Genomic DNA, 23,958 nt, shown 5'->3' on the forward strand with positions numbered 1-23,958 from the left:
TCGAACATGTGTCTGATGAGGACTCACTCATTCGGGATGATTTCCCGGATGACAATATATATATATATATATATATATATATATATATATATATATATATATATATATATATATATATATATATGTATGTATGTATGTATTTCTGATTCTCTTTCTACTCCCTGGTTTGCTAACATTGTCAATTATTTAGTTGCTTTTGTTTTTCCTCCCTTAGCATCTAAGGAAAGATAAAATTAAAAGTGATGCTAAGCATTTTATTTGGGATGACCCCTACTTGTGGAAATTGTGCAATGATTAGGTCATTAGACGATGCATTCCAGATCATGAGACTGACTCAGTCCTGCAGTTCTGTCATTCTTCCGCACCGGGAGGTCATCTGGGTGTTCAAAGGACAGCCTGCAAGGTGCTTGACTGTGGCTTTTATTGGCCCACCATCTTTAAAGATGCGTGGATGATTTGTAGCACTTGCGAGCAGTGTCAAGGAGTAGGAAGTGCACTTACATGGCGACAACAAATGCCTCAGCAACCTGTGCTATTCTGTAAGGTGTTTGATGTCTTGGGTATATATTTCATGGGTCCTTTTCCTATATCTTTTGGTTATGTTTACATTCTCCTAGCAGTTGATTATGTTTCAAAATGGGTGGAAGCCAAGCCCACTAGAACTAATGATGCTAAGGTTGTTGTAGATTTTGTCAGATCTAATATGTTTTGCAGGTTTGGAGTACCTAAAGCAATCGTTAGTGATCAAGGAACCCATTTTTGCTACAAATCAATGCATGCCTTGCTTAAAAAGTATAGGGTTGTCCATAGGGTATCCACACCATACCACCCCCAAACCAATGAACAGACAAAAATTTCTAACAGAGAGATCAAGAGAATTTTAGAGAAGATTGTGCAACCAAGCAAGAAAGATTGGAGTACCAGGCTAGATGATGCTCTTTGGGCACATAGGACTGCCTACAAAGCACCCATAGGAATGTCTCCTTATCGGGTTGTCTTTGGAAAGGCATGTCATCTTCCAGTGGAGATTGAGCACAAAGCATACTGGGCAGTGAAGACCTGCAACTTCTCTATGGATCAAGTTGGTGAGGAAAGAAAGTTGCAACTGAGTGAGTTAGATGAGATCCGCCTGGAAGTCTACGAGAATGCCAAGTTCTACAAAGAAAAGACCAAGAAGTTCCATGATAGCATGATAATTAAGAAGGACTTCATGGTTGGGCAAAAAGTGTTATTGTATAATTCTAAGCTTGGACTCATGAGTGGTAAGTTGAGGTCTAAGTGGATTGGTCCTTTTGTTGTTACTAATGTTTTTCCTTATGGTACAGTTGAGATCAAAAGCGACTCCACAAACAAGAGCTTCAAGGTCAATGGACACCGACTTAAGCCATTCCTCACAAACCCTTCTTTAGTGGATGTAGTGGTGGAAGAGACTTCCTTACTCCACCCTACTCTTCCTCTACCATAACTTAGGGAGTTTTTCTTTCCTATCTCCTTCTTTACTTTTATTACATTTGTCCGATTCTATTTGATGGTTAAATTGCTTTTAATCTTTTAATTGTGCCACATTGAGGACAATGTGTTGTTAAAGTATGGGGGGGGAGTGTGTTCTTTGGTTTTGGTTTTGTTAGTTGTGTTAAATTAGTTTAAATTTTGTTAGTTTTGTTGGGTTCTAGTTTAATTTTGTTAGTTTTGTTGTGTTAAATTTGCATGTTTGTCTTTGAATTATAGGATATGTTCAAGTAATGGGTAATTGTTCTGAAAATAAAAGTCTCTTGACATTTTGTGACTTGAAATCCTTGTTTTTCCTTTACATGTCATGATAGTTTTGAAAGCTCAATTTGAAAGTGATAAGTTTACCTTTGTGAGAATTTGAGCCATCCATCATCATAATCTTTTGGTGTGTTTTGCCCCATTGATTGCTTGCACAATAGCCTTGGCTTGATTCTTGTTGATGTTTCCTAATTCACATGCATATTTGGAAATCATTTAGGCAATTTCGTTCTTATAAGTTTCTAGCCAAATGGACTTACCTTGAATTAATTCCTTTGATAGCCCATTTGAGCCTATTTTCCCCTTTCTTTGTTTTGAAGGGTAATTGTTCTGAAAATAAAAGTCTCTTGACATTTTGTGACTTGAAATCCTTGTTTTTCCTTTACATGTCATGATAGTTTTGAAAGCTCAATTTGAAAGTGATAAGTTTACCTTTGTGAGAATTTGAGCCATCCATCATCATAATCTTTTGGTGTGTTTTACCCCATTGATTGCTTGCACAATAGCCTTGGCTTGATTCTTGTTGATGTTTTCTAATTCACATGCATATTTGGAAATGATTTAGGCAATTTCGTTCTTATAAGCTTCTAGCCAAATGGACTTACCTTGAATTAATTCCTTTGATAGCCCCTTTGAGCCTATTTTCCCCTTTCTTTGTTTTGAAGCTCATTACAAGCCTTAAGTGAAAAACCATGATATCACCTTACCCTTAAGGAATTTTGGAGCTTTGGAATTGTTTTAGGAATAAGTTGGGAATAAGTGTGGAGGGGTATGTTTCATTGGAAGATATGATTTTTGGCCATGCTTGATGTATATATATATTGCCTAGTTCTTTCTTTAATCTACAATTTTATACTGTTCAATCAAAAAATAAAAAATAAATCAAAATAAAAAAAAATCAGTTGCTGCAAATTCTGCAATTTCGTACCCTTCAAAAAAAAAGAAGAAGAAAAGAAGTGAAGTTGAATAAATAAGGTCTTGATATGAGAACTTGATTTGAGAGCCTTGGTTGATTTTGTTGATATTAGAGGGTTTGGGTTTAGTACTTGTGCTTAATTTCCACTTATTTCCCATTGCTCCTCTATTCCTTTGGGATTTAGCTACTTATTCCATATTTTTCTTCCCTACCTTGTCCTTGGCCCCATTACAACCTTTAAAGACCTTTTGATCCTCATATGCATGTGTTGTCAAGTTGTTTGTCAATTTTAGAATTTTGCCAAGTCTATGTGGTGTTTGTTTTCATGGGTGCTTCGAGAGTAAACAGTAGCCTAGACACTTGAGAGATAGAGTGTATATCTTGTGAGGCTTAATCATTTTTCATTATTGAGTTGATTAACTATTTTGCCATGATTTGGTTGCTTGGATGATTTTCACGAATGTCTTAACTCTTTGGATCTCTTAATGTTAGATGTTACCCATTCCTTTCATTCCTTGATGTTCATTGAGAAATATGTAAATGTTTTTGTTTGTCTCTCTTTGATATCCTTGGATTTTGTTCTTTATTTCATTTTGCCCAAGAGTGCAAAAGGCTAAGTATGGGGGGTTTTGATGTGCCATTTTTTTCTCCTATTTCTTAACCCTTTTTGCACCATTTTAAATACTGATTAGTCTTAATTGTCAAATTTATGACGCAGTTTTATTATTTGGGCCCATTCAGCTAATTTGATGTTTTTAATCTAATTTCAGGAATTAATGAAGCATTGGGCTTGAATCTAGAATTGGGCTTGGGCTTGAATCCAGAATTGGGCTTGGACTTGAAGAGGGCAGACTAATTTATTCTACAAAATTAGATCTTATCTTATCTTATCTAGATATTATTTAGACTTGATCTCATCTAGATATTATTTCATCTAGATCTTCTCTTATCTTATCTAGATTTGATTTGATTTTACTTATGGGCTTGGATTTAAAACAGATTTGTAAGCTTTGGGGCTGAAAAACTATATAACAGCACCAAGGTTCTAGTTTAGCTCTCTCTCTCTCTCTCCTTTCTCTCTTCTAATTTTTGTTTTTAGTTTTAGTCTCTCTTCTCTTTCTCTTTTATTTTTGTTTTTTATAATTCCAGTTCAGACTTTTAGTTTTATCAATAAAATTTCATTCTCTATTTGATTAATGTAAGGCTAAGTCCGCAGCGTTGTTTTCTCTTGAGGATCAAGCACAGTTCTCTTTGAGCTTCTATTATTACTGTTAAATTCTGTTCAATTTTTCCTCTTCACTAATTACTCTGAATTTGTTGCTATTAATTCATGCATGCTTAGTGCTTGATTAATTGTCTTTGCGCTTAATTTATGTTCATGCTTAATGATCGTTTATGAGTAATTGGTGTGTGTGATGCTTAATCACATAATGAATGCTTTATGTTAAATTTCGCTTAGTAATTTAATTTAGGGTTGGATTAAGTGGTTGAACTGATAAAGGATAAATTCTCGCAACCTAGGATAAGAGACTTGCTTGTGAATCAAGGGGAAGCAACGTATTTTAATTCTGATAATTTCTAATTCAATTTTACTCGCTGTTTAATTTACAAAAGCAAACAACCCCCCCCCCCCCCCCCAATTTGTTACTATTTCCTACTATCTGTTATGAACATTTGATGTATCATTGCTCGTTGGGAAACGACCTAGGATCACTTCCTAGTTACTACATTTTAATATTTATTTGATTCAGGTACGGCCTCGATCACGTTTCCCTTGAATGTTCATTTAAAAGCTAAACATTGACATCCTACCCTTCATTTCGGTTACAAGGAAAACTATTTTGGCATAAGCATATTGTTTCTCTAAAATATGGTGCTCTCGTGAATGATTTATTTTTTTCCTTGCTAAAGCATGTTCGCCTTTTAGGTGAAAGAACCCGGTGGACCATTCGGTCCTAAATTCAGATCTTATTCGGAGTCCCATGAATTGATTGCCTAGCGCTGTTCGTGCATCCTCCATCATTGAGTCCGGAGCCCCGTGAATTGATTGCCTAGCGTTATTCATGCATCCTCCACCATCGAGTCCAGAGCCCCACAAATTGTTTGCCTAGCGTTGTTCGTGCATCCTCTATCATTGAGTTTGGAGCCCCATGAATTGATTATCTAGCGCTGTTCATGCATCCTCCACCATCAAGTCTGGAGCTCCACGAATTGATTGCCTAGTGTTGTTCGTGCATTCTCCATCATTGAGTCCGGAGCCCCATGAATTGATTGCCTAGCATTGTTCATGCATCCTCCACCATCAAGTTTGGAGCCTCATGAATTGATTTCCTAGCATTGTTCATGCATCCTCCACCATCAAGTCTGGAGCCTCATGAATTGATTGCATAGCGTTGTTCATGCATCTTCCACCATCAAGTTCGGAGCCCTACGAATTGATTGTTCGTGCATCCTCCATCATTGAGTCCGGAGTCCCATGAATTGATTGCCTAGCGCTGTTCATGCATCCTCCATTATCAAGTACGGAGCCCCCGGTGAGGGGAAAATACAATTTTTGTTATTTTCCCAATCGGTTCCTTCACCAAAAAAATGTGTATATGTGTATATTATGTTATTTTTTGTTTTGTGTTGTTCAGAGAAAAAGAAGGAGAAACGGGAGTCAATTATTTCAAATCGTTTTGGTTGGAACTATTGTAATTAAGATCAATTAAATCCCCATGATGGGAAAAGGATGGCCTTTGGGAATCATCATAGATTAATTACGGAAGAGGCTAAGACGGACGAAATCAGTGTCTTATCTTTACTTTTCTCCTATCTCCGATAAAAGGTAAGTAAAGAGGGGCAATTGTCATACCCTAATTTCGTTCGGGGACCATCTATTTGGTGGGATGTGACCTTCGCATGACCGCTTCGAGGAACTTGACACCCATCATTAGACAATTCGTGAAGTTCCGCGACATGTCAAGAGTCGAAAGGAAGCATTATTGCGCAATCCGTAAAGTTCTGTAACATTCCAGAAGTCAAAGAGGGGATGGTTGCGTAATCTGTAAAGTTGTGACATTACGGAAAGAAAACAAGTATCGTTACGTAATCCGTAAAGTTTCATAACGTTACGGAAAAAGAATCAGCAAAAAAGGCAAAGGGGTGTATTTAGTAAAATGGGGGATGCAAATAGCAATTTTCAAATCTGGGCCCTTCTAGAGGATTCTGGGCATTTTCTTGCTTAAGGTGAAAGAAACCTAGCTCGCCTGGGCGAGCTGGGCGGCAACCACCTCCCCCGTTTTGTTAAAAAATGGCTTCCGGGACTTCCGTAATGCTTCCGTAAAATTCCCATAACCCTAAATAAGCATATTTAACTTAATATGGGTGAGAAGGAAGAGAAAAAAGAAGAAAGTCAAGTCCTATATGCTTCCGTAAGGCTTCCTTAACTTTTCCATAAATTACAAAAGAAGGGGGTGAACTTATCAAAATGGGGGGTGCAAATAACAATTTTCAAAATTTTGAATTTGAACCTTCCATAGTATTTTCGAAGCAGGGTTGCTTCTGGAGGAAGCAACCCAGCTCGCCTGGGCGAGCTGAGCGGCAACCTCCTCCCCCTTTTTCCTATAAATAGGCGAAAGGGGGATGTTCTAAGGATCCCGGATCCCCCTAGCTATGCATTTCAACTGTTTTGGGTGAAAAAAATTGTTTCCGTGAAGAAAATCCAAGCCGAGGTGCTTCCGTAACGCTTCCGAGATGTTTTCGTGAGTGAATCCGTGAAGGTTTTCCATCATTCTTCACCGTTCTTCATTCGTTCTTCGTTCGTTCTTCGTTCTTCATTGGGTAAGTTTTCGAATCCGAGACTTTCAATTCATTTCTTGTTTTTTAGCTTTCATCTTCATTTCGTTCATTTTCGGTTTTATTTTCTTCCATTTTTAACGAGCTTTAACCGATCGTTTAAGCCGTTATCTCACCTAATAAATGATAAAATGAATTTCAACCGATCATTTGCATTGTAATCTCGTTTAATCACTGTTAAAACAAAATCTAACCGATCGTTTACGTTGTAACCTCGGTTAAACATAAAATAATAATAATAATAATAAAATAATTAAAATATCTTAAAAAAAATAATAATCAAAATATCTTTGAATAAAATAATCAAAAAAAATCAATCGGACGTTTTTCTTTGGAAGTTTCCTTGAATGAATTGACTAATAACCAAAGTGAAACTAAGGTTAAAATCAACTCACAAATCAAGCTTTGTCCATAAAAATCACTTAAAAACCGTTTTAAGGTCCAACGCCTTAAACGGTCCTCTTTGCTTTTATTGATTAACATGGACCGTTCAAAAGCATAAAATCAACATGTAACTTTACCGCTTTTGGGAGAACTACGTATGTCTGATTTCCTCTTCGATGGAGGATACGTAGGAGCAAAAGCCCCGCTTTTGTCGACCTCGTGAGATGGTTAGAGGTCCAACGCCTTAGCTTTTCTCACCAAGTAAAATATATCATTTTAAGGTCCAACGCCTTAAATGACCACCTTCCAAGTAAAAAGAATCACTTGATTCGCCCCTTTTGAAAGAACTACGTAGGTTTGATTTTCTCTTCGATAGAGGATACGTAGGAGCAAAAACCCTACTTTTGTCGACCTCAAAAATAAAAAGAGACAAAAAGTTTAGGATACATGATTTCACACAACTCTAAATCTAAGGTTGTTGTCTTTTGTGACAAACGTAAGAGGTGTTAATACCTTTCCTTTGATTTTTCTAACGTTTCCCTTTTAATAAACGTTGGTGACGACTCCGCGCATTTTTCTCCCAAGGAAGACGCACCCGTGAACCTTGCGTCACCCTCTCGCCAAAGGGTAGGTTGCGATACTTGGTTACTCATGTTAGAACCTAGAAGGCTGGAAGTTTTAAAAAAATAATATTAAAAAAAGACAAGTTAAAACTACGTTGGGTTTCATTTAGAATTAAGATTTACATATATTACCTAAGAATTCCATTAACAACTTTTATTTCATTGCCTTGTTAACTTTTTTAAAGCAATATCTGAAAAACAAATGCCAAACCAAGTCAAAATAAACGAAAAATAGAATGTGTAGTTTTTTCCTGTGTTGCCAGCCAACCAAAAGTTCTTGGCCAATTGCTTACAATCAAAATCTCATCTCATCTAATAATAAACAAAGGGAGAGAGAATTTTGGAATCACATTGGCAAACGCCAGTTTCCTCACATAGGAAAAGCCACAATTTAAATGGTAGTCCTCACTTCTGCAGATGCGCTGACTATGTTCGCCACTTTGTGTAAGAGACATGAGATGCATGATGCTATTGAATGTGACTTGGAAACTGCATTCCAGGGGCTGTTTGCGGTGGCACCATAGCAGATGGCGTGTAAGGATTGTTATGCATCTGCAGCATAGACTGAGATGGAGCTGTCCCCCATCCAGCCTGAGATTGAGGCATCAGAGTCTGCTCAGTAACTGATGCGTATTGAGCTCCATTGTACTGTTGAGGAGGAGGACCCGTCATGGGAACTGGATGTTGCCCTAAAATTGAGGGCTGAGCATTCACTACAGGTGGTGGTACATTAGGAATAGTATAGTCTCTACTTCTATCATTATTCACCTGTAATCACACAAATCCCAAAACATTTGAACCTCCAAACACATAACAGAAGTGCATTTCTTTAAAAGTTAAATAACAATAAATGGACTCATACTAGCTGACAGCTTGGAAAAAGATTTCATAATATTCAATAACAATTGAATAGGGAATTCCCCTCGCCTGCCAAGCATAATGAACAGAAAATATGAATTTATTATTTGGGACAGGATACTTGACATTAATGCATTCAAGAAATTCCACAACAAATAATAATAAGGGAAATCGGGAAAGATCCAGTGGAAGTCTTTTCAGCATATATTGACACAGCTACATGCTTACTTCAACCTGAAAACCATAGGTCCAAAACTAGAATCTCATGGTCAGTAAACTGTATATCCCAAAACAAATAGGTCTAGATATGCTTGTATAACGGATGGACCATTATTTGATCATAGTTGCACAAGATTTGTTCACTTTACCTTTCTGGTTTTCATCATTACACTGAACTCTTACAAACATTACTCATGACATGAATCCTCATTTATACATTGTAGATCGGTTACCTTTATACTAAGATCAGAATGACGCGAATACGAGATGTGAAGCTTGCAAAAACCTCCATCATATATGCAGTGTCCTTCCAAGGCTTCCTTGGCCACAACAGCTGTTTGGATATCTGTAATCCAAAGAGTACATCAAGATCCCAAACATATATTATAAAATAAAACATAAGTTCAAACTATACCAAAGAAAACATAAATAATAAGTTCAAACTACACCAAACAAAACATAAATAATAAGTTTACACAATTACAAAACACAAGTTCTTAAAATGATAACATTTAAATAACTAAAAAAGGACTAATGACACTTAAATAATCCATAAAATAACTTAAATAAATAAAATGCAGTACATTACATGAATGTTTTGGGTTAAACTTTTTAACCAGCAAACTGAAACTTAAACTCATGAGTATACTGAGTCTACTCCGAGTCTACCAAAAAGCAAGTTTGTTAACAAGTTAACTCGGAATGTGCCTGTGAGTTTACAAGTTACTAACTCACTAGTTTGATAACCATGATTCCTTGTATAATTTTGTGTTTGAACTTTCCAACAAGAAATTTATAGCTCTACCCTGCTGAGGAGATTATGAGAAGTATCCATAACCTTTAGGATGTGTCTTTGGACAACTTTTTTGCAGAAGAGAAGATAGTGAGAAGAATAAGGTGAAGCTAGAGTCATCTTTCTTACAAATTTCAATCCAAAATAAATCATCTCAACAATGGACCGCTGCTGTTATCAAGTAACATTAGATTTTATTCATAATGGGCAGAAACTCTAAGGAAAAAAATGCAAATAACCAAACAAGGGAATTCATCAGAGTATATATACCAAAGCACACAGTAACATTTTGCCCCTCATCAATTTGTAGATCATAAAAACCAGATTTTCACAGAACCATGCAACACAGAAGCACATTTGATTCAAATACTTTCCCAAATATAATGTTCAAAGCGTAGAAATATAAAGAATATTGACAGCCACACCAGTTTGCACAACCCTAATAATTATCAACTGTAAAAACATAGTATAAACATATATATCAAAACAAAGATGGTAAAGCTTTTCAGAGAACCTAACCTGGATATTGAATCAGAGCCTGTAAACCACCATTCTTGTCAAACATTGCAATCTTTTGGACAGGTCCAAAGGCAGAGAAAACCTGCCACAGAAAGCAGAGTGAAGACAGTATATATTATCAGATAAACTGTACTGTTAGTCAGTAATGTCAGAAATAAGCAACTACCACTTAAAGTACCATGTGTAAGACATCCAAGGTTACAGCATACTGCATGTTCTCAATAGATGCAAGAAGAACATTACTCTCGGCCTCCAGCCTCTTTCCATCCAAACCCACCATGGGCTGCAAAAGTTATAAATAAGTTAACAACACATTCCTCATTGTTGGAATAACTAGGGATAACAAATAAAGAAAAGATTGCTCAATATTATTAGCCACTTGATCACAATGTACAGATAGGTATATATGGTGTCCTGCTGCTTCAATGACAGCTGCCACTAGCTTAACTACTTACTAACTAACCAAGGTTACAGTTGAGTAACTGCACCTTTTACAATATACTCTAATAACCCCCCCCCCCCCCCCCCCCACCCCCCTCCTCTCAAACTGTGGTTCAAGCACATTGAGTTTGCTCCTTAAGTCGAAAAACCGAGTGGGAGAGAGCGGTTTAGTCAAGCCATCCACCCATTGATCAAGGGCAGGAACATGTTGCACATGTTGCACCAGCAGCTGTTTAGCTAGAACTTTTTCCTTTACAAAGAATATATCAATCTCCATATGATTGTTCTTGAATGAAGAACTGGGTTGTGGGCTAGAGCAACAGCACTTAGGTTGTCACAGAATACTATTGGAGTGGTAAAAGGAACAAAAAGCTCGGACAACAGCGTCTGAATCCACTGAATCTCAGCAGTTAGGCTTCATTCTGCTTCTGTACTTGATCAGGCCACAGCTTGCTGTTTGCGAGACCACCAAGATATCAAATTTGGACCAAATAGAAGGCTTCTCCAGACGTTGATCTGTGGTCATTGGGATCAGATGCCCAGTCAGCATCACAGAGATAGGAATACCTGAAACAGTAGGTTTTAGATGAAACCCATGATGTAAGGATCCCTTAAGATATCTGAGAATCCTCTTAACAGCCACCCAATGAGAGTCATGAGGATTTTCCATGAACTGACATACTTTGTTTACTGCAAAGCTAAGTTCAGGTCTTGTAATAGTAGTGAACTGCAGAACTCCTACTACTGATTGATACATAGTAGGGTCCGAAAACAGATCTGAACCAATCTTGGTTAACTTGCAACTAGATGTCATAGGAGAGGAAATGATCTGAGCTTCAGTCATTTTTGTTCTTTGCAGTAGGTCGCTAATATACTTGCTGAGTGAGTAGAACAGAATTATTTGGCATGTATTTGACTTCAACTCCTAAACAATAGTCCAGTTAGCCAAGATGTTAGAAAGAAAAGCTAAAACTAAGCTTTGAGGTAAGTTGCTGAACCCGTTGAGTAGAGCTGCCAGTTATTATGATATCATCTACATACACTAGATAAATGGTGTGAGAATGAGTTTTGTACACAGAGGGATGGATCACACTTGCATGCAGTGAACCAAGCTATAGAAGGGTAGTTTGCAGTCTGTCAAACCACTGTCTTGGAGTCTGTTTAAAGCCCATAAAGAGCCTTGTTGAGTTTGCAGACCAGAGAGGTATCTTTGTATTCAAAACCTGGAGGTTGTAGCATGTAGACTCTCTTCAAAATACCCATTCAGAAAGGCATTATTTACATCCAGTTGGGAAAGGTCCCACTGATTTGTTAATGCTAGAGTGATTGAGTCGGATTGTAACAGGTTTGACTACTGGAGAAAAGGTTTCATTAAAATCAAACCCTGCAACTTGATGAAATCCTTTAGCTACCAGCCTTGCTTTGTATCTGTTAAGAGTCCCATCAGCATTTTCTTTTACTCTGAAAACCCATTTGCAGCCAACAGCTTGCCTGTTTTGTAGTATGGGTACTAAATCCCATGTGTGATTCCTCATCAAGGCTGCATACTCTTGTTGCAAAGCTGAATGCCATTTAGGATCAAACAGTGCTTGGTTCACACTTTTTGGTTCACAATCAGTTACAGAGGGATGGATTCTGTTTTGAGGAATACCAGATTTAGATCTGGTTTGCATAAAATGAATGTTAGGGCAATCAGGAGGGGGGTCTGAGTTAGATTCGGGGGTAGGCTGAGGAATAGAACCAAAAGTTGTTGCAGGTTCAGGAAAAGTACCACACTCAGCAGGAACAGTAACAGAAGTATGCAGAGAAGCAGATGGCATGTGCCAAAATTGGAGACTGAGATGCCAAAGGGGAATGAGGAACAGCTGAGGTGAATCATTGGAAGTGTAAGAACTGGAGGTAGTGACCTGTGGGGATAAAGTTTGTGAAACCTGTATAGGTGACACAATGGGTATTGAGGCAAAATGGAGAGAGGAAATGGAGGGGAAGTGTTGGGTTTAGGTGAGAGCAAGAACAATTCAGTGTAGAGAAACTTAAATTCATTAAAGACCACATCGATAAAAAGTCTGCCAGTTGGCGAAAGACATTTGTAACCTTTATGTGAGGTTGAGTAGCCTAAGAATAGGCATTCATGAGACCTGAATTCTAGTTTATGTTTATTGTATGGTCGGAGAAAACAGTAGCAGGAACAACCAAAGGTTTTAAAAAAACTGTAATCTGGTGGTTGCTTGAACAAAACAGTATATAGGACACCAATAGTAAGAGAAGCAGTAGGTAATCTATTGATAAGAGATACTGCAGTGGTAAAGGAAAAATCCCAAAACTTAAGAGGTAGAGATGCATGATTAAGTAGAGTGAGACCAAGCTCAACTACATGTTTATGCTTCCTTTCCACCACACCATTTTGGTGATGAGTGTGTGGGAAAATAAGTCTATGAGAAATTCCATTATTGGCTAAAAATGAGGTTAATGACCTGAACTCACCCACCACCAAACAGTTTGCAAACTTTTGATTTTAGAGTATTAGTGTATAAGTTTTACTTCATGATTAGTTAGGACAGCTGTTAGTAAAGCTGTCAATTCTGTTATTCTGTTAGTGCAGTAACTAAGGTTAGTTAACTGCCTTAGTTAGGTTAATTGTAACCACAGCTGCTTTCTCTATAAATAGAGAAACAAAAAACCCTGGTCTGTAAGCTAAATAAAGCTTTGTATGGCTTTAAACAGGCCCCAAGACAGTGGTTTGATAGATTAAAAGGGACTCTTATACAACTTGGGTTTGCAGCCAGCAAGTGTGACCCTTCTTTGTTTGTTTACAAAGATATATCATCTACATTCTTGTTTATGAAGATAATATTATTATTACTGGTACTTCCAATGTTCTGGTTCAGCAACTCACCACCAAGCTTCATTCCAATTTTTCTCTTAAACAATTGGGGAAACTTGACTATTTTCTTGGTTTAGAAATCAAGTCTGTGGCTGACAGGTCTATTCTACTGACTCAAACCAAATATATCAGAGATTTGCTTCAGAAAACCAAAATGGCAGAAGCACGATCTATTTTTTCCCCTATGACTGCTAATTGCAAGTAACCAAAGTTGGCTCGGATTTCTTTAATGACCCAACTCTCTACAGATCAGTTGTTGGTGCTCTCCAATACACAACCATTACTAGGCCTGAGTTGAGCTATGCTGTGAACAAGGTCTGTCAGTTTATGGCTAATCCTATGGACTCTCACTGGACAGCTGTTAAATGCATTCTAAGATACCTAAAAGGTTCATCATGGTCTGCATCTCAAGGCTGCTCCTTCCTCTCAGCCTTTCACTATTAAATCCTTGTGTGATGCTGATTGGGCCTCAGATCCAGATGATAGGAGATCTACCTCTGGTGCAGTGGTTTATTTTGGTCCCAATTTGGTCTCTTGGTGGTCCAAGAAACAACAAATTGTGGCTAGGTCTTCTACTGAAGCTGAATACAGGAGCTTGGCTCAAGCTACTGCTGAAGTTACATGGATTCAAACTCTTTTAACAGAATTGTCTGTTCCTTTTCACACGCCAGAGATTTACTGTGACAACCAAAGTGCAGTGGCTATCACTCATAATCCAGTTCTTCATTCCTGGACTAAGCACATGGAGATTGACATCTCTTTGTCAGGGAGAAAGTCTTAGCTAAGGAGCTCAAAGTGTATCATATTCCTGCTATAGATCAATGGGCTGGTGCCCTCACTAAGCCTCTCTCACCCACTCGAATGCAGTTGAATCTCTTTCTGATTCTCAACCCCATTGAGTTTGAGGGGGAGTATCAGTGTATAAGTAAGTTTTACTTCATGATTAGTTAGGACAGCTGTTAGTACAGTGGTCAATTCTGTTATTCTGTTAGTGCAGTAACTAAGGTTAGTTAACTGCCTTAGTTAGGTTAATTTTAACCACAGTTCGTAGTTGTCAAGCTTTCGCACAAGTCTGTTTGTGAAAGTATTCATGAATTTTCTCCCAAACATGATAGGAGTGGACGCTTCCAAGAATACGAGACAAGATCAATAAAGGAAGCGTTGATTGAAGCCACGTTAATAGGATTTGATCTTGTTGCTCCCAAACGGAATACTCAGGGTTTCATTTCCTGCTTCACAATCAGCCTTCCTGAGGAATTTTGCCAGAATTCAAGGATTCGCGACAAATCTCTGATGACGATGACATTTGATCACCTGTTCAACTTGTTGCCTCCATAACAGAATATTTGAATCATCAAGTTTTTTTCTGAAATCGGATGAAAAAAGGGAGGGAGAGGAAGAGGTGCGAACAGGCACAGAAGAAGAATTAGTTTCAGCCATCGTTGATTGCTACGAAGCTCTAAATTGTCATTGTGCTCTAGATACCATATTAGAATAACTAGGGATAAGAAATGAAGAAAAGATTGCTTAATATTATTAGCCACTTGATCAGAATGTACAGATAGGTATATATACATATAGTGTCCTGCTGTTTCAATGACAGTTGGCACTAGCTTAACTATTTACTAACTAAGCTAACTAACCAAGGTTGCAGTTGAGCAACTGCACCTTTTACAATATGCTCTAATACTCATTGAGGAAGTCAGCATGAATGGCAACCCCTTGGTAGTAGGCACATCTCACTGATGTGTATGAGGTGCATATCAAGTTACAATAAGCAATTAGGAGGGTTCCATTTGCACATTTAAATGGGTCATAACTCGCATGAGAGAAAACAGAGAAATGTTAACTGTCAAAACATTACCTGTCCACTTCCCTCCATGGCAGATTGAGCAACAGGGAGGTAAGGATTAGTGTAGTCTCTGGAAAAAGTTAAAAAAAAAAAAAAAAGTTACAATAATTGAAAACAATAAATAATGTGATGATAACCATAAAAATAAAGGCTAAGAAACTATATGAACACCAATACCCATGATAATGAATAAATTAAATACCACCAGGGAAAAGAGTGAACATAGGTAAGAGAAATACAGATTATATAAAAATATGGTTCCATGTATGCCTAAGAAACCAGAGTCCAGAGGAATCAGGAAACCTGCTTCTGTGACTTTGAAACTTGACACTTAAGTCTGAATGTCCAGAATATGTGATCTTAAGGCTACATGGTCCCATATGTTCAGGAAGCAGGTACCTAATACCAAGGGAGCAAAAGTCAAAGATCAATTATAATTAACAAACAACAGTTACGCAATAATAATGCATAATGTATATAACTATATCAGCAGAGCCAATGAATGTGCTAATAACTACTCATTAGTAGAAAAAACTTGAACTTAACACATTTATTCTTATGATTGGTCCAGTTGGAATGTTATATAACTAACCGTATTTTACACATTCAATGATGCATACAGTTACAAGTTCAAAAACAGCATATAAACTACATAATAAATAAACCAAAGTGAGAGTGTGAATATACAAGTTACAACAGTCTATAGTTGACCAATCTGAGGATATGCACCACATCTACAGCCATATGTCCATCACAGTTGAACTAAATATCATGTCAGACAAATAATACAACTGTCACCTAGGTATGCTTCTTCCATCCAAAGCATCCTTTGCAGAAGTAGCAGTTTCTGCATCTGAGAATTGCACCAATGCCTGCAATATATAGTATAAGCTTGTGTCCATTGGATGAAAAGAAAAAGTCAAAATAGATAAGGGTGACCAATCACCAAACCTGGAATCCTGCTGTCTTCTCAAAAGTAGTAATCTTATGCACAAACCCAAAGGCTGAAAAGACCTACATAAGTGTACAATAACTTTCAGAATGATATTTAACAACATGAATCTTACTAATTGAACAGGAAATGAACAATGTCTGGTGTCATCTATGGTATAATGTAGAGAACAGGGAGCATTAACAAATATACAATTTCAAAGATAATTCAGTATACAAAAAATTGGAAGCAGGCTTAAAGGGGGGTAAAAGGAGATAGTTTAACTGAGTGAATTCAATTAGATAATTTTCCTTAACTGAATAACTGCTAAAATATATAACTGAAATAAATAACATTAATATTTAAGATTTTGAAGGTAATGGTTTTATTTTCTTTCCCACTTGTATTCAAACATAAGCTCTGAAAACTCAGCATATGATTGCCATGTTCAGAAGGGGATTAACCTACTTCAAATAAGACCCCAAAAGGTATACAACACAACCAAACAATAGTGATACACTAAATAAAAAAACTTTAAAAAGCAGAGACAAAATCTAAATCCAAACACAGTACAAGCAAAATGCCAACACAGATATGAAACATAGATGCACAAATGAAAAAAGAATTGCAACATCCTAAACTACAACCATGGTAAGAGTCAAGGGCAGAATAGGAAGAAAGAGGCAGCGTTAAGGGAAGGAGAAAGGAGACAAACACAATGTGCTCTTTCTCCCATAGCACTAAGCTAGATTGCTGCCATCAAAGATATTGCCTTGACATTGGCCTGCTGATTCATTTACATACATGTCAACAATTTTTCCATAGCCTGACAAAGAAAAACCTAATAACAAAACTAAACAACCAGCATCCACACATGATGACAATTTCAGCATATATAGCTAAGGCACACATGCAATCACTTACCAAGTGTAAGACATCAATGCTGACAAGGCGTGCATCTTCACCCTCAATTGTAACTAACAGTACATTTCCAGCAACATCTGCTGCAGTTTTGTTATTCACTATTTCTTGCCTATTGGAATATTGTAGATACACAGTTTTCCCTCGTACTTGAGCAGGCTCCGACGATGAGGCATAATACGATATCATTGCAATCGCCTGATTTAAATCTGCCTGCAGGTTACAGTATATGATTTATAATGAATAATTAATAGTTCAATACCCCTATACCAGTAGCTTCATATGAAAGGAAAAACTCGGAATAAAAAGAACCCATTAACTCACAAATTCAATAAAAGCTTGATTACGATTTGCTCCAACGTTGCACTTTGTGTTCACAACTTTCCCAAATGGCTTCCCAAGCTCAATTAGTTCCTCCTCTGTACACTCCCACGGCAAATTTCTCAAATGAAGAACCTTTGACGGTGGCTGCGTGTAACGGAACTGTTGCTGACTAGACACCGATGCCATTTCAGATAATAATGCTAAACCTGTTGAACGGAATCACCAAATACGCAGTCCCTTGGACTTCAATATGACAATCAGGTGTTCCATCATATAAGCATAAGTATTCTGCATAATTTATCTTTTTATCTAAAATGTTTTCAACTGGAGACACTCAGTTCCTACTAATTCAGACACCATGCTTTATATAAACTTTCAATTCCACCAGCATCCCATCAAGAAATTAATAGTATCAGCATTCAAGAACATAATTGAGTGCATATTTATCTCAAAAATCAAGTCCCCTAACCAAATTTTTATTTTAGTAAAATTCGTTCCTATATAGACTAATTTATACTCCATTTTGTCACAATAGAAAAGGGATAATAATGTAAAGATAGTAATATAAATTTTTCGCAGGCCTAATCGAAATATTTGACGGAGATCCGATAAGTGAAATCTGAATGCTGTTTCAAGTTCAATTTATCAAAATATGAGCCATTTAAATTCCATTCAACGAAGACTTAGAAGAACGCGTGAAAAAGGGGAAAAAAAGAGAACGACAATTAGGGAAATGGTGTAAATTACCTGAGAGTGGTAAAAGACTCTGATTCTTGAAATGTTTGCCAAACTAGGGTTCCCAAACAAGCGCTGTTATGTTTCCTCCGCAGGAGAAGCTTCAGATAACCCAACCCAAAGATGTACGACGAGGCTCAGTCTCAACATTTATGTTTATTTTTGTTTAAATATTATTTGTTTATTAAAAAAAGCTTAAAAATTAATTTTGATTCTATTTTTAATTAACAATTTTAGTTCTCTGTTAACGAAAAAAAATAGAGATTTTCAGTGACGTGACTTATGAGGGGATTTGACCGATAAATTTTTTAACATTAATTAATTTTGAGTTGATACATATTATTTTAGGTCCCATTTAGAGTGATTGTGAGTTTGTGGTTTATGATTTTAAAATGTTATTTTAAAACTAGAACGTTATAGGTAAAAGTTGTTGTGAGTTTTGATTTTTAGTACATTTTAAAACTGTTTTTTATCATAAGCACAAAAAAAATTAGGTTTTAGATTTTTGGAGTTGGTTTTATCTTTTCTTTCTCATTGGTGTTTTTATTACTCTTTCTCTTATATGTTGTTGCTCTTTATCCTCATCGATTCAATGAGCCTTCGTCACCTGTGTCATTGTCATCATGTGTCGACGATCAGTCTCAAAGCTCTGCTGCCACTCTAGCGATTCCTTCATCGGCATCGACGTCCATAGTGGTGGTCTCCCAGAGGTGGCAGTGTCGCTAGTTCGATGGTGAATCGGCAGGACTTTTTCTCGTCAGAAGAGGAGTTTCAGGTGCAGCTAGCCCTAGCTATCAACGCTTCCAATTCGGAGTTCCACGAGGATCCTGAGAAGGATCAGATCCACGCGGTGACGCTGCTCAGCTTGGGAGGCCATCGAATCGATTCAACGAGGAACAGGGACGATGTGGGGGAGGTTCTATCGAGGCAGTATTGGGTAAGGTCTTGCACTCTTACTCAATTGTCAATATTCACTTCTTGCAATGTTGATCTTTGAGGCGATACTATGAATTGCTATTGATTTGTACTTGTAGCGAATTCAATTGTGTTTGGAACTTTAATTTGTTCTTTTAGTGAATGCATTTGTGTATTGAAACTTAGATTTGGGAAGTTGAGGATGATTCATCACAAAAAATAGAATTTTTTGATAAGAATCTAAAGTTTCTCACAAGAACTAAGACACTCTCTTAACAAAGTGTGTAAGAAGTCTATTTATAACTCATAATAACCTTAAATTAAGCCTAAGGCTCAATAACTAATCTAATAATTAAAAGACTTAAAAATAACAATAAAACGGTAGCAGTCCAATACAAGTCCAAAAATAGGCCCAAAATACAAGGTTTAGTTTTTAATAATTTCAAAACTAGAAACAGAAAACCACCCCGAACGGGGCCTTAGGGTCTATTCAAGGTGGTTGAGAGTTTCTAATTCTCGATTTTCCCGAACAGAGCCTTAGGGACTATCCATAATTTTTAGGGACTATCCATAATTTTAAAAATTGAATCGATGATTGACCTCTAGTCAAAGAATTGAGTCATTGGATAAATGGTCAAATCAATGAGTCACTAATTGACCTACATGACCCAATCTTTATTTAAAAAAATAAAACTTTATACCCAACCTTAATTAATTTGCATAGCCCAACATGTTTCCTCCCTTAGGCATGACTCAACCCGGGTTAGGGGGTCAACAATTTAACCACAAACTTGGTCGAGTTGTACCAAGTTTAATGCATGGTCAGTCTGATAGTCAACTCGACCTAACCAGACCTCTGGGTCATGGTCGAACCAGTCTGACCGATGGGGTCAATCTGAGTTTTAAAACACAATCATCACCATTTCACTACTATTACCATCACTATTCCACCACCATTGTCACTATCATCGTTACCATCATTCTACCCCCACCATCATCATCATCGTCATCAACACCACCACAATCACAGTTGTCACTCCCACCCATTTACCTCTACCATGTCATTATTTCATACTAGAGATAAGATAAAATGTTTGACTTATTTTATACAATTTGTAACATCTTTTTAAGAACTAAAAACAAAGAATAAATCAAAACTCAAAATTGATTTTGATTTTTAAAAATTTCAAAACTAAAAACGAGAAACCACTTCAAATAGGGCCTTAGATTTTAAAACTGTGAAATTAACATGTTCCTTTAAATTATATAATTTTTTATATTTTCATTTATTATTTATTATATATAAATAAATAAAATGAATCTTTAATGATTTAGTAACATATTATATGAATTATATTAGAATTGAGTAAAATGATTAATTATATTTTTAATTGAATAGATGTTGTATTAAAAATATTATGTCTGTTAAAATTTATTTTAAACTTATATGTATATAAATAAAATTATTAGCTTTCAAAATATTTAATAGTATATTAAATATAATTACATTAAAACTGAGAAAGATGATTAATTACACCTTTCATTGATAAGCCTAAAAATCTGTTAAGCCGATTGAAATTTACTATGATTTGTTATTTTTCTAAGTAATAATAGTGATCTAATACTTATATTAAATGAATAAATGAAAAAAAATATAACAAACATAAACTAGTGTGATTTTTATTTATTAAATATAGTTGTTAATTAGTTTGGAATGATAGTTTTAAACATTTTAAACAAATGATTAATATTTATAATTTTAAAATTATATCTGTTAAAAAATCATTTTAAAATTATTAGTATTATAAGGATTATTAGATGTTTTAAATTTTATATTTTAAGCATTATAAGAATTATTTATTATTAAAAATTGTCTTTTGTGTGTTAATAATTTTTTTGTATGTAACTAATTATTACATGCTATTTTTCATAAGTTCGTAAATATTCTTCTCATTCTAAGTAAAAAAAAAAAAAAAAAGATGACGCTATTTTTATAATTAATCTCACTTATTTTTTACAGAAATAATTAATCTCATTGTTATTACTATTTCTGTAAAATATGATTTTTGTTTTTATCTTTATAATTTCATATCATAAAAATAATAAATATCCATTAGGCATAAAAAATAATAAATATTCGTTAAGTATTATATTTATAATCGTGAATATTATTATTTTTATGCCTAATGGATATATATTATTTTTATGATTTGAAATTATATAGATAAAAAATTATGTCTTATAATGAAGTGTTGTAAAAGATTTATTATTACTATTAAGTTTCAAACGCATAAAATAAGAAATTATAATGTTAAACTTTGAAAGAAGAACATAATCTCACTAAATGAAAAAGTTACACGTGGCTTATATATTCTTAGTCTAGGCTAAAAATATGTTTCTCTTTTCTATATATAAATATAAAATATATTATTATTTATTTCAAATTTATTTTAATTTTTTAATTGATTGTGTAAAAAAATATAATAACAATAAAGATTAAAAAAATTAATAACTTTGTTCCTCTACAAGTTCTTAAGTATAACCTCCAAAATCAAAATCAAGAAAATATTTAATGTGAAAATGTAATGAATTTTAAATTCAACTCAAGAGTTCAAAGAAAGAGAAAACTCAAAGAGAAAATTAAAAAAATTTAAAAGAAACAATAAAAACTAAAAGAAATAAAAATGACAACTCAAAATATAAGGCCAAAGAATGAGAAGACACAAGAGTAAGAAATGACACAAAATAAGAATACAAAATGTTAAAAAATAATGTATTCAAGAGAGATAAAATGGAATAAAGGTATATGAAAAGTAAAAAAATTTGGTAATGGTGTAGAATGACTTAATATAGGCATGTTTTTTTTTAACTTTTTTTTCACTTTTGCTATTTTTTTTCTTTCTTTACTATTTTTTTCAGTCCTTCTAATTGCTAATAAATCCTCAACTTTAAAATATTTGTAAAAACACTCAAACTTACTCAAATCAATTTTTTATGGATCAAACAAAAGGATTTTTCCAAAGCTCTCAAGAATGCATAGCGCAGAATTCCAACACCAGATGACTCAAACTAGACACACGAATAAAAGTAATTGTCGCACAAAATGAATAAAAACACAAACAAAGCTAACAAATGAAGTTAAAAAGGATTTCACAAATCAATAATAAAGGAGATGTAGCATCAAATTAGTGGCAATAGCAATTAAAGGAACAAAGTGACACACCAAACAATTAATCAAGTGGCAGACATGGATTGGCACACAAACTCAAGAAGTTTTGTCTTTTTACATGCTCAACTCTTTGAGTGACATTTGTATTGATTGTTGCATCTTAGTCTCTATCTTTCCATATGTACATCATGCATAATCATGTAGAGGTAGGAAGATTGTTTATAGAGTTAGTAACTTCTTCAGTGCATAGAACTCTCTATTTTAATCGATTACCAAGCTATTCATAATTGATTACACAAGTCGTTTGGAGCTTGCAGAGTGATCTTTGTGAATGTATGAATCCAGGTTTTTGATGATGCCAAAGTATAATCAAACAAGATTGCTTCAAGAAACATTCAAGGTTAAGCAAACAGAGATTGCTTCAAGATTCAATCAAGACCAAGAAAACAAAGATAAAAAAGAAAGCTAAGTCTTAGTCTATCTTAGTTAAAAGAGTCTCTTAGTGATTTCTAAGGTTTGGCCTCACAACATAATTTTTAAATAGATTATAAAAAGGTTTTAGAATATTTTTAACATTTTCTAAAAAAGACATTTTTTCACTGGTAATCGATTACCAAAAGTAAAATTATTTTAAAAAGCTTTTTCAGAAAGTTTAAAATTTGAAATTTGAAAATTGAAAATTGAAAATTGAAAATTGAAATTTAAAATTTAAAATTTAAAATTTGAAAATTTGAAAATTTCAGAAAAGCTTTTTGAAAAGACATATCTCTTCAAACCATTTTGAAAAGGCACAATGGGCCTATATATATGAGTGTCTGACTTTGAAAAGTAAGAGAAATATTTTTCTAAGAGAACTTAATTGTCAAATGCTCTCTAAATAACTCTTGGCCAAACACTTGCAAATCTATTGAGAATTCTTCTAGGAATTTCATTTTGTATCATCTACTCTAAATGAAAGAAATCTTTCTATTCATCTCATAAACTCAATTATAATCAAGAGACTGTTTGTCTCTTGGATTGTGAGAATCTTGAACACAAGGGTGAGGGATCCCAAGGTGTGTTCAATGTTTGTAAAGGATTTACAAAGATAGTGGAAAATCTCAAGTGGGTTGCTTGAGGACTGGACGTAGGCACGGGAAGCGGCCGAACCAGTATAAATTGAGTTTGCATTTCCTTCTTCCTTTATCTTAGTCATTTTACTGTAGTTTACTTTGTCTTGCGCATTTAAAAGAACATTGTTAAATTGATTGCTTCTTCTTCTTTTGCATTTTGAGCCTATCATATATCATTTAAAAGGAGGTTAAAATTTGTTAGTGGGGAATTTTGTAAGACTTAATTCACCCCCCAACTGAAGTTATTAAAACCACTTGTCCAACAATCTTCATTTTGGTTTAATCGATTACCAGTTATCCATAATCGATTACACAGTTCAGTTGAGACCATGTCTAGTTTTTCATGAGTCTCTGCTTTAATTGATTACCAGGTGATCGTAATCGATTACTTTGTTCTTGAAAGTGTTACCAGAAGTGATCAAGAACACTTTAATCAATTAAATCAAGAATCTAATTGATTACATTGTTCTTGAAAGCTTTCTAAGTTTGGGAAGAATACTTCAATCGATTAAAATAATAATCCAATCGATTACTTATTCGAAATAATCAATTACATTGGCTATTTAATCGATTGCAGATGGTTATAACTATTTTCTCTATAAATAATCACCTTGTGTTCTAACTTTTAAGAGATCATAATAAGTGCTTAGAATAAGTTTGTGCAACCCACACTTTCTAGTCTTCGTTTTCTGAAGCATTCATGGTAAAAGTGAGTTGTTAACATCTTGTAAGATCAAGAAGATATATATTCAATC

At 35.1% G+C, this 23,958-nt stretch overlaps 1 protein-coding gene across 3 annotated transcripts; it reads right to left on the bottom strand.

The window, feature by feature from the left end:
* Nucleotides 1-7,669: 7,669 nt before the first annotated feature.
* LOC100810102 (polypyrimidine tract-binding protein homolog 2-like) lies at nucleotides 7,670-18,154 on the bottom strand. 3 transcript variants are annotated; one of them, NM_001255419.2, is given in 11 exon segments: nucleotides 7,670-8,298; nucleotides 8,841-8,953; nucleotides 9,920-10,001; nucleotides 10,098-10,202; nucleotides 15,109-15,166; nucleotides 15,400-15,495; nucleotides 15,895-15,968; nucleotides 16,048-16,110; nucleotides 16,952-17,161; nucleotides 17,273-17,478; nucleotides 18,020-18,132. In NM_001255419.2, coding segments are annotated over 10 exon segments (1,287 nt in total). In that variant the 5' UTR covers nucleotides 17,459-17,478; nucleotides 18,020-18,132; the 3' UTR covers nucleotides 7,670-7,998.
* Nucleotides 18,155-23,958: the final 5,804 nt, after the last annotated feature.

Source organism: Glycine max, chromosome 14, assembly GCF_000004515.6.
Source record: "Glycine max cultivar Williams 82 chromosome 14, Glycine_max_v4.0, whole genome shotgun sequence".
Taxonomy (NCBI): Eukaryota; Viridiplantae; Streptophyta; class Magnoliopsida; order Fabales; family Fabaceae; genus Glycine; species Glycine max.

Coding starts and splice junctions, on each gene's coding strand:
- LOC100810102 (XM_006595550.4), bottom strand. CDS start 17,458: ATGGCATCGGTGTCTAGTCAGCAACAGTTCCGTTACACGCAGCCACCG. Junction 17,162..17,272: donor ATCAAGCTTTTATTGAATTT/GTGAGTTAATGG, acceptor TGTAACCTGCAG/GCAGATTTAAATCAGGCGAT. Junction 8,299..8,840: donor ATTCTGATCTTAGTATAAAG/GTAACCGATCTA, acceptor GTGTGATTACAG/GTGAATAATGATAGAAGTAG.